Source organism: Bidens hawaiensis, unplaced genomic scaffold (genome assembly GCF_021521415.1).
Source record: "Bidens hawaiensis isolate Kalapana, Puna unplaced genomic scaffold, B.hawaiensis_p1.1 tig00019670_1, whole genome shotgun sequence".
NCBI lineage: Eukaryota > Viridiplantae > Streptophyta > Magnoliopsida > Asterales > Asteraceae > Bidens > Bidens hawaiensis.
Genome location: NW_027492986.1, coordinates 108737 through 126491, shown reverse-complemented (window position 1 = coordinate 126491; position 17755 = coordinate 108737). Strand labels below are relative to the sequence as shown.

Genomic DNA, 17755 nt, shown 5'->3' with positions numbered 1-17755 from the left:
GGCTCTAGGCCTTTTCTTTACAAGTTGGAATTGATCTACATATAACATTTGCGTAATTGAGCTCCATTCCATGTTCTAGGGATGGGAGTGCCATCGAGCCTTTCGAGCCGGTATGCGCCCTTTCCCAGAACTTCTTTGATAACGTATGGCCCTTCCCAAATCGGGGCCAACTTTCCTGGGCGTTGTTGGTTCGAAGCCTCGTTGTTACGCAGTATGTAGTCTCCTTCATTGAAATTGCAGAGTTTTACCCGCGTGTTGTAGTATTTTTGCATTTGTCGTTTGTAGTTTTCTTCACGCACGGCGGCTAAGTCTCTGCGCTCTTCGGTTAGCATAAGGTCTAACCGTCTTTCCGCATCATTGTCTTCTGGTTGGATTAAGACCCTTGGTGAGGGTAAACCGATTTCGACTGGGATCATGGCTTCAGTGCCATAAGTGAGACTGAACGGGGTTTCTCCCGTACTGGTCTTCTTCAGCGTTCTGTTTGCCCAAAGGACGTGTGGAAGCTCGTCCACCCAACCGGATCTATGTTCCAAGAGTCTTCTCTTTATGCCTTCGACGATGCTCTTATTTGCTCTTTCCACCTCACCGTTACCTTGCGGGTGTGCCACTGAGGTAAAGGTGTGGGTGATTTGAAGTTCTTTCAGCCACTGCTGTAGCTTCTTGTCAGCAAAGTTGGTGCCATTATCGCTTACCAAATTCTGTGGAAGTCCAAAACGACAAATAATAAATTCCCAAATAAATTTTTTGATATGCTTTGCGGTTGTTTGGGCTAAAGGTTTCGCTTCTATCCATTTGGTGAAGTAGTCAATGGCTACCACTAGGAACTGAACATTCCCAGCTGCTGTAGGAAATGGGCCTGTCACGTCAATGGCCCACTTCTGAAATGGCCACGAGGAAGTGACAGGAACAAGTTCATTTTTCGGGCGATGCGTGTTGGGTGCGTAAAGCTGGCAAGATCTGCATTTTCTGATGTATGCCAACGCGTCCATATGCATCCCCGGCCAGAAGTATCCCGCGTTGTTTAGCTTGGCTACCACAGCGCGGGGGCCTGCGTGTACTCCACAGATGCCTTCGTGAACCTCCCTTAGGAGGTAGTCGGCATCTTGGTTGTCCACGCATCTTAACAATGGGCCAAGAAAGTTACGTCTGTAAAGGATGTCATTGACCAGCTGATAATTCAGTGCTTTACAGCGTAGTTTTCTTGCCTGTGACTTCGACTCTGGTAACGTTCCTGCTTCAAGGTATTTTATTATTGGGGTCATCCATGTTTCTGTACCGGTTTGGATGACACAAATTTCCTTGTGCGGGACTGATGGTGTTTCGAGGAGTTCCACGCGGATGTCCTTTCCCAAGTGGGTGAAGGCCAGTGATGCAAGCTTGCTTAACGCATCCGCAGATTTGTTTTCGCTGCGCTTGACGTGTATCACTTTACAATCATTAAAATCGCGCATGATGGCTTTGGCCTGGGCAAGGTACAGGGCCATTGTGTCGTTCACAGCCGTGTACGTCCCGTTTATTTGGTTTGCCACTAGCATGGAATCTACATGGGCTTCCAAATTTTTTACACCCATTTTACGCGCAATCCTCAATCCGGCCAGGAATGCTTCATATTCAGCCTCGTTATTCGTACTTGGAAAATCCAGCCGAATAGCATAAGTATATTCCTGGCCTGCTGGATTTGTTAATTTTAACCCTGCGCCTGAACCCTCGTTACTAGCTGCTCCATCAGTGTAGAGTCGCCAGACCTCATTGATTTCGTGTGCTGGGGAGGGTTGAACCTCCTCCTGGCACTCTTTCTCCCGTGAAGCGGGGACTTCTGCAATAAAATCAGCCAGGACCTGGCCTTTAATGGCTGGTCTCGGCTTGTATTGAATCGCATATTCTCCCAATTCAATTGCCCACTTGGCTAGACGTCCCGATAACTCGGGTTTGCCTAGAACATTTGAGAGTTTGAAGTTGGTGAGAATAGTGATTGGGTGACCCTGGAAATATCGTCTCAACCTGCGTGAAGCGTGAATAAGTGCCAAGACCAGTTTTTCCAGGGTAGAGTACCGGGTTTCCGCGTCTGCCAGCACGCGGCTAACATAATAGATTGGCATCTGGATGCCTTTTCGTTCTACAAGCAGGACTGCCCCGGTTGCTCTATCTGTTGCAGAGAGGTATAGGATTAACTCCTCCCCCGCTTGTGGTGCTGTGAGTGTTGGGAGTTCGATCAGGCGTGATCGAATCTCCTGAAAAGCTGCTTCCGCTTCTGGTGTCCAGCGGAAGTGCGTTTTCTTTAAACAATTTCTTAGCGTTGACACAAATGGGAACGACCTATCCGCATGGTTTGCCAAAAAGCGGTTAAGCGCGACTAGTCGTCCATTCAGTGTTTGAGCCTGTTTTATGGTGGTAGGTGATTCCATTTTGACAATGGCTTCGACCTTTTCAGGGTTCGCTCTGAAGCCATCTTTAGTAATAATGACTCCCAAGAACTTCCCTTCTTCCACCCCAAATGAACACTTGCTCGGGTTGAGCTTCATGTTTATCTTTCTAAGTGTGTTGAAAGTTTCCTCAATGTCTTTCAACATCGCCTCTGGCTCGGGGCTTTTGATGACCAAATCATCCATATAGACTTCCAAGTTTCTCCCAATTTGGGCGTGAAACTCTTTGTCCATTAGTCGTTGGTACGTGGATCCCGCGTTCTTAAGTCCGAATGGCATCATTTTATAACAAAATGTGCCATCGGGCGTCCGAAAGGCGGTTTTGTCCTGGTCATCTACAGCCATGTGGATTTGATGGTACCCCTTATACGCATCCAAGAAGCATTTAAGGCGAAATGGTGCCACCGAATCCACCTTGAGATCAATTTCTGGCAACGGATAACAATCTTTGGGGCATGCTTTATTCAAATCTTTGAAATCTATGCACATGCGCCATTGTTTGTTATTCTTCGGTACCATTACGGGATTTGCAACCCACGTTTGATATTTGCTAACGCGCACGATGCCCGCATCAAGGAGTTCCTTGACTTGGGTTCTGCACGCGTTGGTTTGCTCGGGCCCCATTACTCTGCGCTTTTGTACGATCGGCGTAACGGCCGGATCGCATTTGAGCTTATGCTCTGCCTTACCCCGGGGTACACCAGTCATGTCGGCTGGTGTCCACGCGAAGATGTCTGCGTTTCGCTGCAGTAAGCGCTTGAGTAAGGTGCGTGTTGGATCAACAATTGTCGGGCCAATGGTAACGGCCTGATCGGGATATTTCCCATTGAATGCCCACTGTTCAGGTTCAGTGATGGTTTGTTTGGCCATCTTCGGTTTGGGTTTAGAGGAGACAGATGCGATGCATACCTGGGGAATGCCCGTGATCATCGCTACGCCTTCAGTTGTTGGCCATCCCATCATGCCGTGGACTGAGGATACCACGGCGTTGAATCTTGCCATCCCGTCTCTCCCGAATAGGATGTCATACGTATGATGTGGTTTTTTCATTACAACAAAATCCACATCCTCCGTGCGTGAATAATTCCCATCGGTGAGAGTGACGGGGAAAGATAGGATGCCCAAGGGAGTGTTCATGCTGCCGTCAAACCCTTCCATTGAAGCGTAGACCGTCTCCAGGCGTTCCTTGTCTTCATCGTCGAGCTTGTCGAAGAACTGCCTGTACATCACTGTCGACGATGCGCCATTGTCAACGAGGGTGCGGGAGGTGATGTAGTGCCCTAGCTGGCTTTTAATGACAATGGGGCCTTCTTTGTTTGGGCCTCCCGGCACTCGCGGGAAGCGCACTTCTGCTTCCTTCCATGCGCATGGTTCGGTTATCGGTCTCTTTCTTCCTCTGACCTTACCATGGACCATGTTGATGCTAATGTCGACGGGCTTTCGTCCGTTACCCCTGTACCTGTTGTCGTTCCTTCCTCCCTTCTTGATAGATGCCACGAGGTGTGCGAGCCTCCCATCCTTGACGAATGTCTCGACGATGTCCCTCAAGGATGTGCACTCCTCAGTGCTATGGCCCTTTGTCCCATGGAAGTCACAAGACTTGCTTTGATCCGCATTGGGTTTCTGTCGGATCGCTGGGGCTTTTGGCCATGGCAGTTTTTCCGTGGCAAATATCTCCGTGACGCTCTTGGTGAGTGGCGTCCAACGGTTTTTCCGGTTCGAAGGGCGCGTGTTGTCCCTTCCGCCAACCAGAGGGCGAGAGCTTGAGGGGGTGTCAAAGTTTATCCTTGACTGCCAAATACCTTGCCGCCTCTTTTTGTTTAGCCGGGCGGTTCTCACATTGTTCTCCCTTGTCCTCTGCGTGTAGAGGTTTGTATTCTGGGGGAGATCTCTTCCCAGCTGTTTCTCCGTTTCGGCAAAGCGCTTGGCTGCCGTCATTATGGCATCCCACGTGGATGGCATGCCGTCTTTACCCGTCAGAGTGCGGATGAGTTCTGGGTATTCAGCGCCCTGAATGAAAGCGGCGCGAACGAGGTCTTCACTGATGTTGCCCAGACTCAGCTTCTTGGAGTTGAAGCGGGTGATGAAGTCCAGTAAGGATTCATCCTCTTCTCTCACACAGTTGAGGATCGTCCACTGCTCCTCAGTGTGCTTCCTCTGTTGACTAAACTGTTGACTGAACTTGTTCTGGAAGTCTGCCCAGTCATAAATGTGGTGGACCGGTAAACGGTCGAACCATGCTCTGGCTGCTCCTACCAGAGTCATCTGGAACATGTAGCACCACGTGGGTTCCGTCCAGTTACTGACGGTTGCCCCCGCAATGAACCTGTTCAGATGGTCATCTGGGTCGGATATACCATCGTATGTGCCAATATTGGACATTTGTTTGGCACTCCTCGGGGCGATTGCTTCTGCAATGTCCCTTGCAAATTTTGACCTTCCTGCGTTTGTGGCAGTAGGTCTAAAGGCCTTGGAGAAGTCACGCGAGCTTTTTTCCGTGACTGGTTGGAATGCTTCCCCAAAATTCCTTTTTGGCTGGGGATCCGTTTCCTTACGCTTCCCTTTCGCCCTATGGCGAGGGTTCGCGTCGGTGTCGGAGTCTTCCCTCTCGGCGTCTGAGTACTCGTACTCACTACTCATGTTGAGGTGCTGGCGAGTACTACCGAATTCCTCAGCTTGTTGGACTGAACGCAAGCGTTCGTCCAACTCAGCCTGAAATTCTCTTTGACGTGCCTCGGCCCATGCCTTCACTTGATCAAGTGTTTGGCGAGGGGCTCGAGTTCGTTTTTCCAGCTGGGCATCAGTGAATCCCAGTGGAATATTTACTCCACTTGCCCCTACATGAGTGACTGGGGTAGTGTTCGTAAAATGTACTTCACTTGCCCCAGCTTGGGTGGCTGGGGTAGTGTTTGTAAACATTGTGTTGCCGGTGTTTACCCCAGTGGCTGGGGTTGTGGTTACCGGAATTTCTCTAGTCATCTTGGAAGTTTTGAAAAACTGGAGAAAGATGTAGTTCTAGCTTTATGCACGGATGGCGCCAATGAAGAAACACTAAGTGACCCCGGGCAGATTATGGGTAATCTGGGGGCTAAGTAATGTTTCCCACGAAGGTTAGGTCCAGCAGAGTAAGTTGTACTTCAAGGAACCTGCAAAACAGACACCGTAAGCTCGTCACTGAGAAGGGGGGGGTTCCTCCTTGTGACCACCCTCCGGCGTGAGAATCAGTCTATATTGCTCTTTAAATATAAAAGTATATGAATACTATTAGAGCAATTATCAAGTAAGTTATACGAGATAGTAGATGATGAAATGATAATACCATTTGCTGTCTTTTATAGCCGAAGGTGGGTTTCCAAGGGGTTTAGCCGGCCCAACACGCTACCAACTGTAACCTATGCACGTGCCCTACCTGTGAGTGGTGGATAGGTAGCGGCTGACACAGAGCAGGCGTGCCGTGCACTCTTCGTCTTCTACCAACTGCAGGCTAGGCACGTGGTCTGGCAGGAGTTGGTGGGCAGGCGGCGGCTATTGGTCACAGTGCTGTGGCGTGCTGTCTGCCACGCTGCTGTCAGTGAGCTGTCGCATTCTTGGTCAGATCTTTTGTCTTTACCTCGTCAGGTATCACGCAAAAGATCCTCCATCATACAGACTGGCCCATTTTGGCGGGAGTTTTCCCCCTCCCGCCTCTGCTCATTCTTTCAGGTGACACTGAATATTTGTAAGTGTTAAGCCTTATGCGTGTAGCTATGCTGTGCGGGTAGCCTTCCCTGATGGCTTGTATCCGCAACTGCGGGAACAGGCGGGTTACTTTACCATTGGGAGGCTTTTCCCTGCGTATGCAGCTTGCATACTGCGCGTAGGCTTCTCTGAGCATGGTGGGTCCTGCGGGAGTAGATGGTCTTTGCGCAGACATTAGGAATGGCAACGGGGCGGGTTTGGGGCGGGTTTTGCTTAACCCGAACCCGAACCCGAAACCAAAAACCATCCCCGTACCCGCCCCATTACCCGTCGGGTTTAATTCGGGGATTCCCCGTTTGGTTTTTTGTACCCCCCCGACCCGCCCCGTCCCCGAACCCGAAAACCCGAAAACCCGAAACCGATAAGAGAATTAGGGATCTTACATTACAGGTGGTAGCCTGGTAGAGTGGTAGGATGAGAACGAGGAGGAGGAGGGTGGTCCGGTGGTGCAGACGGGGCGATTGAGTGGATGGTGATGGTGGTGCAGACGGCGATTGAGTGAATCGGGGGCGGAATGGCGGTGGCGCACTGGTGCTGCAGATTGATGGTGCTGCGGACTGCCGATTGGTGGTGCACTGGTGCTGCAGATTGAGTGGTGCACTGGTGCTGCGGACTGCCGATTGGTGGTGCACTGGTGCTGCGGACTGCCGATTGGTGGTGCACTGGTGCACTGGTGGTGGATTGGCGGTGGATTGGTGGTGGATTGGTGGTGCACGGTGGATTGGTGGTTTAGGTACTGAGACAGTGGACGGCGATTCACGATTGTTAGGTTTAGATTTGAGATTGTTAGGTTTAGGTTTTTAATATATGTATATATATATTATTTTTATTTATATTTATATATATTATATCGGGGCGGGTCGGGGCGGGGGTACCCAAACCCGAACCCGAACCCGAACCCGAAACAATCCCCGAAACAATCTCCGAAACCCGACCCGAAACCGAAAAAACAAAACCCGACCCGACCCGAAATAAGCCGGTTTTCGGGTTTCCCCGTCGGATTCGGGGATTTTTGCCATCCCTAGCAGACATCCCTGTTCAAGGTGAGTCATGCGGGACCAACTGAGCCCTGCTGGGACCTACCTCTTCACGTACCGAAGCATATGATCCGTTGCCTTTTGAGCCATCTTTCGACTAAATTGCATCAAATTAATAAAATGATTTTTGGTAAATCAAATTCATACAATTAAACTAGCAAATCTAAAAGTCCAACAAAATTTACACGCTTGTTGCTGCTTACCGACCTAACTATTATAATTAGATCCTTTGTGAAATTAAATATAAGCTGCTTATATATACGAAAAATAAAAAAATTGATAACACCCCTCTCATTCGATACTAATGTTCGGTTAATTACCAAATTCCCACCGACTTAATATATATTAACTACAAAATTGATTTGTATGAAACTGAAATTGCTTCTCACATTTCGTATTCGAATAAATATAAAGATTTATGTGGATTAAGATTGAAGTGCATGCGTACCTGCTGCTGCTTCTTTTGCATGAGTCTCTTACGGTACCTGTAGCCCTGGTAAGAGTACAAGACAGACACAACTAGCGTCAAACAATCATTTTATATATTTATTGTATATTTTTAATTATATATAAGGATAGTTTTTTTTTATTTACTATATGTAATATTATGATTAGTACATTTATTATTACAAACACATGTAATTTATTATTACACGTATTACTCGTCCAGAGCCGTCTCTAGGGATAACAAAATGAAGCTAGGGCTTTAGGCCTCCATTATCTAAGGCCCCCAATTTCCAAAACCAAATTAATAACTATACATTTGTAATGGATTTGGATTAATGCATGCAATTTGATCGGCGTTTAAATCGAATTAGGTCTGAAAGGGGTGAAGAGCTGCATTACTTATATATTTGCAAAAAATGATGACAGCATTTTGAATTATTTGGAGAAAAAACATGATAACTTTTTTTTAACAAGGACTCGTTTTTAGACATCATTTTAGGCCCAAACTGAGTTGGCCCTGTATTCGTTCCTAATGTTTCGGGTTTCATTGTCATCTCAATTAAAAATAGAATTTGTGAGTTGAGGGAGGAGAAACGAACTTTTTTTAGCACCTTTTTTTTTGTCTGTTGAAGATGCTTTTATAGTTTAGTTACCTTATCAGTTCCATATAAGTAGTCACAATAAGTGAAGATGGGTGCAAAGTTGCTTTGGCTTTGGCCTCCAACATAATGGTGATAGTCATGGTACTCAGCACCAGCTGAAAATGGTATGTATTTTTTAAATGTCCATGGAAAATCATACCTACATAGTTAAAACACATCATAAACTTAAACTTGGTTAATCATTAAACTTATTCTTACCTTAACATTAATATTAATGTTTGTAACCCTTATTAGTTATTACTTACCCACTATGATTCTCAACGGCCTCGATTTGCCTCAACGCAAGCCACAACAAGAATGTAACCATATGTCCAGGAACAATTGCGGGACCCAAAAACGATGGAATACCGAACACCAAGTTCTCAAACCAGTGCGCATGCTGAGTAGCAAACCCTGTAGGCGCCGTGTATTCATGATGAACCTTGTGAATGTTCTCATACACCCATTTGATATGAAAAAGCCTATGGATCCAATAATTTGTGTAATCTTCAATAACAAAGTAGATTATCAATTGTAATATAATCTCAGTTGATGATGGTAACGGCAAGCTTGTTCGAATACCAACCATCTACATTTGTTAATCGCAACGTGTTACATATAATAATATGATAATATGAACAATAAGATCGTTTAAAAACAAAATATCTTACTTCTATGGAAGGATAAGATACAAGTAGTACAGGTACAACAATGAAAAAGTACGTTCGTTGCACAACCAAGTAACATTTAAAGTTTTCGTATAACGAAACCTTAATCTTGGGTTGAACTTTGTAAGGCGCGACGTAAGTGGGAAACATGAGTTCCATAACAAGGTAAAAGAGAGGTACTAGAGTTGACAAGAGAAATATTAAGGGAATGTTGTGGCAGTACAGGATGTAGTCAGACTTATTGGCGGTGTAGTTAAACCATAAGGTTTCGGCTAGGGTGAGAGGCCGGCCGATGGCGGTTTCAGCCTCTTGGAGAGTGGCACAGGGCAACATTTGTGATGTACTCTAAGAGATGAGTTCAGCTTGTTACATTATTCATATATATATATACAATGTAAATTGGTTTCATAATATTTCTAAAACTGGCAAAAATGATATTGTTATTTTGTGACACGTGTTTTTATACTTTTTATTGCATGGCAACACACAACTTTCTGATTTCCTATACAAAGTTATGTGACATGAAAATAACTTTTGGCAAAACCTTAGGATAGACGTAATGTATTTTGCACAACTACTTATACTTGTGACACCAAAATTTCAGATTTTATATTGTGGTAGCACATGGTTATATGTCACAACCATATCATAATATATTGTTTGATTCAATGTGATCAAGAACCATGTGATTGGGTTTGCATAGTCATGTAAGTTACTGTTAGTGTTCAAAGCTTTATTCTTTCATGTGTACAATTGTGCATAACCTTGTGCTTTCAAATTAAGATTCTTTTTCCGATTTTGAGAGACTATCCAAGGGATGGTTGATGATCGTTTATTTAGAATAGTCGTTAGGACCGGCTCTTAAGGAGGGCCGGGTGGTCAAGGGACCCCGGTGGCCCAGTCCGATACCTCGTTAGGCCCGATTTTTTTTTAAATTATATATATTTTTATGAAAAGCATTATGTATATTTAATGGTTTAACTCAATTACATTGACCACTAGCTTGGTCTAGTGGCAAAGAGTGTGACTCCCAACCAAAAGGTTGTAGGTTCTGGTCATGTTTAAGCCTAAGTTTGTACTAAAAGTTTTGTATACAACCCAAATCATAACCATGTAAGCGCATTTACAAATTAAATTGTTTAAACCTAACAAAAAGACCCCTTTTACTTAGGGCCCAAGTTTTTTCCGCATTCGGGTCAAAATTTTTAACAATTATCGGAGACTGCCCTGATAGTCGCATAGAGGAAGAGGCGCGATGGTGCCATGTTAGGAAGAATGAAAGATGGTTTAGGATTCTGAAGAGGTAGGTCCCAGCAGAGCCCAGTTGGTCCCGCAAGACTCACCTTGAACAGGGACGTCGGCACAAAGACCATCTGCTCCCGCAGGACCCACCATGCTCATAGAACCTTACGCGCAGTACGCAAGCTGTACACGCAGGAAAAGCCTCCCAATGGTGAAGTACCCCGCCTGTTCCCGCAGTTGCGGATACAAGCCATCAGGGAAGGCTACCCGCAGACAGCAGGGCTACACGCACAAGACAATAGATACTTCAGTAGTCACATGAAGGAATGAGCAAGGCAGGAACAATCCCGCCTAAATGAGCCAGTCTGTATGATTCTGAAAGATCTTTTGTACTATACCTACCAAGGTATGGATAGGACAGACGATCTGACCAGAACAACCCATGAGCCAATCACAGGGTGACAGCTCACCGACAACAGTGCGAGGAGGAGCACCCTCTAGTACTGTTTGTCACTATTAGCCGCTGCCTACTCACCAACCCTTACTGTGGGACATGCGCAGCCTACAGTTGGTGGAATAGTGTTACTATTGGCCGTAACCTTTTCACCAACCAGCATGGCCTGCGTACAATCCACAGTAGGTGGGACGTGCATAATCTACAGTTGGTGGAATAGTGCAGCCGACTTTGTCACTGTTGGCCGTAACCTACCCACCAACCAGTATGGCCTGTGCATAGTCCACTGTTGGTAGAACAGGAATACTATTCAGCCGGCTGTACCTGCTTGGAAACCTACCTTCGGCTATAAATACTCCAACATCTCGGAATGGTAAGATCATCTGCTATCCAGTTATCTAGCAATCTCTTAATATACACTTATATTCAGAGCAACCTAGTCTGATTCTCACGCCGGAGGGTGGTCACAAGGAGGAACCCCCCCCCTTCTCAGTGACGAGCTTACGGTGTTTGTTTTGCAGGTCGCCTGAAGAACAGCCTTCTCAGCTAGACCTCATCCGTGGGAAACATTACTTAACCCCCAGATCATCTATAATCTGTACCGGGTCACCTAGTGTTTCTTCAGATTCATATAAAGGTGGCGAACAAAGTAGTTTATATTAAGTTATTAGAGTAAATTACTACTTGGTTCATGTAGTTTGGCCCATTTAATTCTTTCAACTCAAAAAGGAATCTCCTGATGAGTTGTCCAAGCCAATCCGGCCAAAAAGTAATCTCTTGGTGAATGTTATTCGTAAATGATACTGTTTAGAGCGTAAAGGTTTAAAGATAAGTTTCGCATAAGGAGTGGCGAACAACCTTAGAGCGTGAAGGTTTAAAGATAAGTCACTTTTAAACCTAGAGGTGCACAAATCGGGTTTTTCAAATACCCGGGTTCGGGTATGGAACCGGGTTCGGGTATTAGAAAATCGGGTATTGGCAATAACCGGGTCGGGTTCGGGTCCGGGTATTGTCTCTAAAAACCATACCCTATGCATCGGGTTTGGGTTCGGGTCGGGTATAGAACCGGGTATTCTAAAATCGGGTATTTCAATACCCTATTTCCGGGTATTGAATAAACCTTATTTTTAGGTTTTTTCGGGTATTTATCGGGTATAGATTGGAGTTTTTAAAAGGTTGCACTTTTTAGGGGTATTTTCGGGTACTTTTTAGGTATTTTTCAGGTATTTCGGGTATTTTTAGGTACTTTTCGGGTATTTTCGGGTAATTTCGGATATAAATCGGCTATTTTAAAAAACCCGGTTTCGGGTATTGGAGAAACCTGGTTCCGGGTATGAACCGGTTCCGGTTTTCGGGTACGGGTTTTGGTACTAAAATGCATACCCTATCCGTACCCAACGGGTAGGGTCGGGTACGGGTTCGGGTATCAAAAACCCGGGTATTAAAAAAACTGGTTCCGGGTTTTTTTTACGGGTCCGGTTCCGGGTTCGGGTTTTTTGTGCACCTCTATTTAAACCTAGAGGCAACCAGTAACTAACATGGGATGTGTGAATATTTGTTACACTTGCACCACTCTTAGTACATGATCGGAGATAGGAGTCATTGGGGGATGCTGTCTTTAGATTTGTTTTAGGGCCTTAGCCTTAACAGTAGCCCTTCACTGTTAAGTGAATCACTTTCTCTTATAACCGAAAAACCAAACTGTTTGTAACCAATATGAAATTTTAAATACAAAAACATCACCTATCTGTTTGCTTTTGGCCCAAACTGTTTATCCCTAGAGTTAGGGGTGTTCAAAAGTATCCGAATCCGAATCCGTATCCAAATTATCCGATTATCCGTATCCGAACTATCCGAAATTTCGGATATCCGAAACCCGGATATCCGAAAATTCGGATTCGGATAGTATTTTTGGGATATTTCGGATAGTTCGGATATCGGATATCCGAAAATTTGGTTATATTTTTCATATTATTTATTATATATAATTATATTTATATGATTTAAGAGTTGTAAACTGCTTGCATTCTCAATTCCAATTTCTAATCTTCTCTCTTACCAACTATTTTCTTACTCAACATTCAAAATCCAAACACTGGAATCCGGCCATCAACGCATCATCTCCGTTCACAAGCCCCAAACTTAGTTCACCATCACCTCCATGAAATAGCCGTCACAAGGAGTTACTCTAGTAACAGGTCTGTACCGCCTTCACTGGTACAGATCTGAAATGAAGACAGAGACGGAGAATGATGGTGGTTGGTGGCTGACGGTTGTCAGTGGTTGTCTCCAGAGTAAATTTGCAATCTTTGTTATTGAAAGTTTGAAATGAGGTATTTTCATGCTTGTAATTTGCTGGATCCTTATTTTGTTGACTAAATAAAATCATTAGATTAAATTGTTTTTTTTTAGAATTTCGGATATCCGTTTCACTATCCGAACGGATATCCGAAATTTCGGATATCTGAATGTTGGATATCCGAAATTTCGGATACGGATTCGGATAGTGAAATTCACTATCCGAAATGTTCGGATATCCGAAACTCCGGATATCCGATTTTGAACACCCCTACCTAGAGTTCATCATCATCATCATCATCATCATCATCATCATCATCGTACTCAGTATATCCAACCAATAGCAAAGCTATGGTAGGGTCTGAGAAGGGTAAGATGTAGGCAGCCTTACCTCTACCCTATAGGGATAGAGAGGCTGCTTCCGGTGAGACCCCCATAAGCTATGGAACTCATGGGATGATTTTGGAGTCGAATCCCACCTTCTTGTCTTATTTTACTCTTTGTGGTTTTTATTTGTTCGTTTGGACTTTCATTTGTTCGTTTGAAAACTGTAGCTTATTTTTTCACTAAACGGGGCTAACAACGACCCGTGTGACTTTGATTTTACTTAACGGATCTGTCAGGAACTCATGGGATGGGATGATTTTGGAGTCGAATCCCACCTTATGGTCTTCTTTTACTTTTTGTGGTTTTCATTTGTTTGTTTGGGCTTTATTTGTTCGTTTGAAAACTGTAGTTTCTTTTTTCACTGAACGGGGTAAACAACGACTGTGTAATTTTGTTTTTACTGAACATGGCTATCAGAAACTCATGGGATGATTTTGGAGTCGAATCCCACCTTCTTAGCCCGCAACCTATTTAAAATATTCGTCGTCGGTTGTTAAGAAAATTTAAATTAAATTCTTTATTATAACATTGTTATATACAAATATATATGTTATATACAAATATATAACTATATTTATCAATACAATTGTTTACTACCATAAGACTACCCACGTGACCACAAAAGGCAAGAGTCAGGCAAACAGCTTTCTCTTTAATGTTGTCACCAAACCATCCTTTGTGGGTCACACTCGTTATTCTATACCCGCCTCTATTTACGGTTGGTGTGTTCGATCACGTGACATCGTATCGTAAAACACGTTCCACGCTGTCTCTGCTGATGATTAATTAATATTAATATTCTTAACGCGGTATACTAACCTTAAACCCCTTCATATGACAACTGTATTAACCGCTTTTCTTCATAGATCCTTCCTTTCGGAAATATTATATAGTCTTTATATTTGTATATATTCATTACTAATGTTTTTCATTTTCGAAATTGTTTGGATGCCCAATAGTCTTAGGGAAAATTCCTGAAATGTTCGATCGGTAAGAAAGATTCCAAATATATTCCCTTAACATTTCAATTCCTTCATCGTCCCTTTACTAACATGTCGTTGTCGCTATGCTAGAAGTTTGAGATGACATGTTTCTAAACCTGTCGTCCCCGTCATGTTAACTAAAAAAAATTATACCTTATCTTTACTAAAAGTATGGATCATAAACTAATTTAAAAAATATTTTAATATTTTTATTTTTATTGGTTTTAAGTTCTTGTATATAAGATTTTGGATAATAATATGATTAAGAAAACTCATGCATACCATCAAAATCAGTTTATGTGTATATTGTTTAGATATAATTTTTTAAATAACAAGCTTTATTATATTAAAATTTTAAGCTATCATAGCAGGGAGACGATGGGTTTTCAGCTAATACGGCTCGGAGGTAACGAGTTTTGAGCTAACATGGCGGTGAAGCGACGAGTTCTAAGCTACCATTGTGGGGAGACGACGGGTTAGTAAGGGGACAACGAGAGAATTTGAACTTTGAAGAGACATATTTGGAATATCTCTCTAACTATGAGACCTTTAAAGAGTTTTCTTAAAGCCCTTCACGCCATCGCCATATAAGAAACGGGGCTTCGAAACCCTTCTCCATAATGCCCTTTTACTGCCACAATATATATGTATACATATATATCGGTATGTGTGTGTATGAGAGAGAGAGAGAGAGTAAAAAGCATGAGGGTCCACACCATCTACTCCTTTATCACCGGTTGTCCGAAGGCCGCCCCCTCCAATAGCGCCCCAAAATTGTCCCCTTTACCGCCCATAGCGTCAAGCCTCAAAGAAGAATCATCACATTTGATGCCACGGTGCATAGATAGTTATATCGTTAAAGATGAATTTGCTTGAAAATTCTATTGAGATTTTCTAGTGTTCTCTTTCATGGCATCGTACGAGAAACCTTCATGTAATTCAAGTAAAAAGTGACGCAATAGAAATATTCTTTCTTTCCTCTTGACTTTGAGTATTTCAATTTTTACAACATATACAATATAAATTAGTGTTTAATGGGAGGGCAGATTTCTTTAAAACACTTAGAAAGACGTTAGAACCGAACAAATAAAAAATTTATAGAAAGAAATTACACCAAACCCATATCATCGAATTACTTTAAAAGAGGAACGGTGTTTGATCCACCACCCCCCAACGACTTTGTGTCCATTGTTTTGAGCAAGCAAAATTGGGTTGTTTCGAAAAAACAAGCTCATTTCTTGTCTTCCATATACAAAATGACCTCGTATAACAAAATTCTTTTGTTCTTGTGGCAGTCAAAATTACTTGTTTCGTTAATTTTAAGTAAATCAATCACCGAGAAAGCAAACCAACGTGGCAAAGTAACAAGAACTAAGAAGATGATCACTCATTTCCTCAATTTTCACATAATCTACAAACCACCGACCCCTTCTATATTTCTTTTAGATAGCAGTCAAAGGCTAATAATATCACATAATCTACTAAGACCAAACATACTGGGCTCAACACGTCGGCACACCGCCCTTGTTAAGGGCAAAAATGGCTTGAGCGTTTTGTGCAAAGCGCCTAGTAAAGGTTAACTTTGTTTCGAAGCAATGAAGAACAAGGTGGAGAGGCCACCACTATCTATGGTCTAACAAGTAAAAAACACAGTGATATTATATCTAATGACAACAAAATTTATTATATATAGTAAATTAAACATTACAATTAGTTTTATGTTTCAAACTTAAGTGGATAATCGACGTTGACAGGTTCAAGTTATACCAATGAATTTCCCGCGAAAACACAAGATGTGGGACCCACAAAGAAAGGAATGTGGATGACAGCTCAGATATGTGTAATGGTGACATCCTGTTTTACCTGGTGGCCGGAGTAACATAACCATATATGGTATGGATTTTTTTACTTTTTGACCAGCCGCTGGTTTGTTGGCGGCAAACTCAAAAAATAAAAGAAAGTGACATCTTCTTGAAGATTATTTTCAGTCTTTTGAGATTTCATCCACTGGTACGGGCCCATATATCCCTCAAATATTAATCCATATATTTTCATATTGCAAGTTCAATATTTTTTAAAAAGACTACTATATGCTTGGTGTATTTCTCTATCTGGATTATTATTATTATTATTATTATTATTATTATTATTGTAAGTGTTATTATTATTATTAGAGCATTCACATACCATGTCATATTTTGTTAGTGTTGTATTAGTAATGTATAGAGTGATTTAGGTGTTGTGCGTGGATGAGATAGAGCATGCAGTGGATTTGTTTGTATATTTGAAAAATTACCGCTCACTTCATATAATTTTTTAATATTTGTTGAAAGTGGTTGTGAGTGAAAGAGAAAGAAAAAGTAATGATTAAAGTATAAAAAATATTATTTAATTGAAAATAAAAGAGAAAATATAGTGTTTTTTTATTTAATTTTGGATTCAAAGATAGAAAAATGAATAAGAATGCTCTTATTTAGGAATTAAATATGTATTATATCACAATGAGAAACCTAAGTTTTGTTTAAGTTTCATGTTGAAAGTGTGAAGTGTTATTCTTTTGATTTGTATCCAAAATATGGTTGTGCTTGTGTGTGGAGGTGTACAAAACCGGTTTTAATCCTAATCGAACCGGTTTATAAAACAAACAGGTTTGGTTAACGGCTAGTCAAAACTGGTATGACTTAAACCTATTCGGTTTATAAATCGGTTTAGAAGCAAGATAGGCCGGCCTGGTCTAGGTCGGTTTGGTCTGGTCTAGAACCGAGTTAACCGGTTTTAACCAGTTTCCTCAAACCGGTTTAGTTGTTCAAAAAGGGGAACCGGTATCAACATCAGCATTTTGGGTGAAACCGATTTCGTTATCAAACCGGTTCGGATCAGTTTGCCATGAACCAGTCCCAAATCAGTTTTTTTATACACCTTAACTTGTATGTTTGTTTTGCATGGCCTTGTTTGATAGTTAATTAATGGGCTTCGGTGCAAGTAAAAGAGAGATGGGCTTGTAGTAGTGTTTGTGGGCTGGAGATTAATGGGCTGTTGTATGCTTATATCTTCAATTCAATTCATGTGTTATGAAGAGGAAATATGATGGATGTTTTAGCCTCTCGAGTCTGACATCAGATATCGATTAGTCTTCATCATCGGCACAGGCACTCATCTTCCTCTTCAATATATATAATATAATGTTCGTTCACAGACGTCCGTAACTATTATCTAAACCTATCTTTCGCCTTCATCACGGTATAGAGTTTTCATCATGTTTAAGATGTCTATATAGTTCTTTTAAACATGTATGAATAAATTGGTCAACACAATAAACGGTTTAAACATGTTTATTTTTCACTTTTAAAAAATAAAGTATGTGTTAATAACCCTTGGTTATCCCATAATTGTTTTAAATGGATGCTACTATTTGATTTTAGACTTTTATGGATTTC

The 17755-nt window shown here is 42.5% G+C and overlaps 1 protein-coding gene across 1 annotated transcript; it reads right to left on the bottom strand.

Annotated features, from left to right (window-relative positions):
* Positions 1-7568: 7568 nt before the first annotated feature.
* Positions 7569-9310, bottom strand: LOC143558901 (methylsterol monooxygenase 1-1-like). The gene is made up of 4 exons (XM_077047641.1): positions 8958-9310; positions 8553-8875; positions 8299-8446; positions 7569-7691 (listed from the first exon to the last, which is right to left on the bottom strand). The coding sequence occupies exons 1-4, from the start codon at positions 9285-9287 to the stop codon at positions 7584-7586; spliced, it is 909 nt and encodes a 302-aa protein (XP_076903756.1). The 5' UTR covers positions 9288-9310; the 3' UTR covers positions 7569-7583.
* Positions 9311-17755: the final 8445 nt, after the last annotated feature.

Excerpts from the sequence above, each read along its gene's own strand:
- LOC143558901 (XM_077047641.1), bottom strand. The coding sequence starts at position 9,287 with ATGTTGCCCTGTGCCACTCTCCAAGAGGCTGAAACCGCCATCGGCCGG. Across the intron at positions 8,876-8,957 it reads TATCTTATCCTTCCATAGAA|ATGGTTGGTATTCGAACAAG; the intron begins GTAAGATATTTT and ends TAACAAATGTAG. Across the intron at positions 8,447-8,552 it reads GCCGTTGAGAATCATAGTGG|GTATGATTTTCCATGGACAT; the intron begins GTAAGTAATAAC and ends TTAACTATGTAG.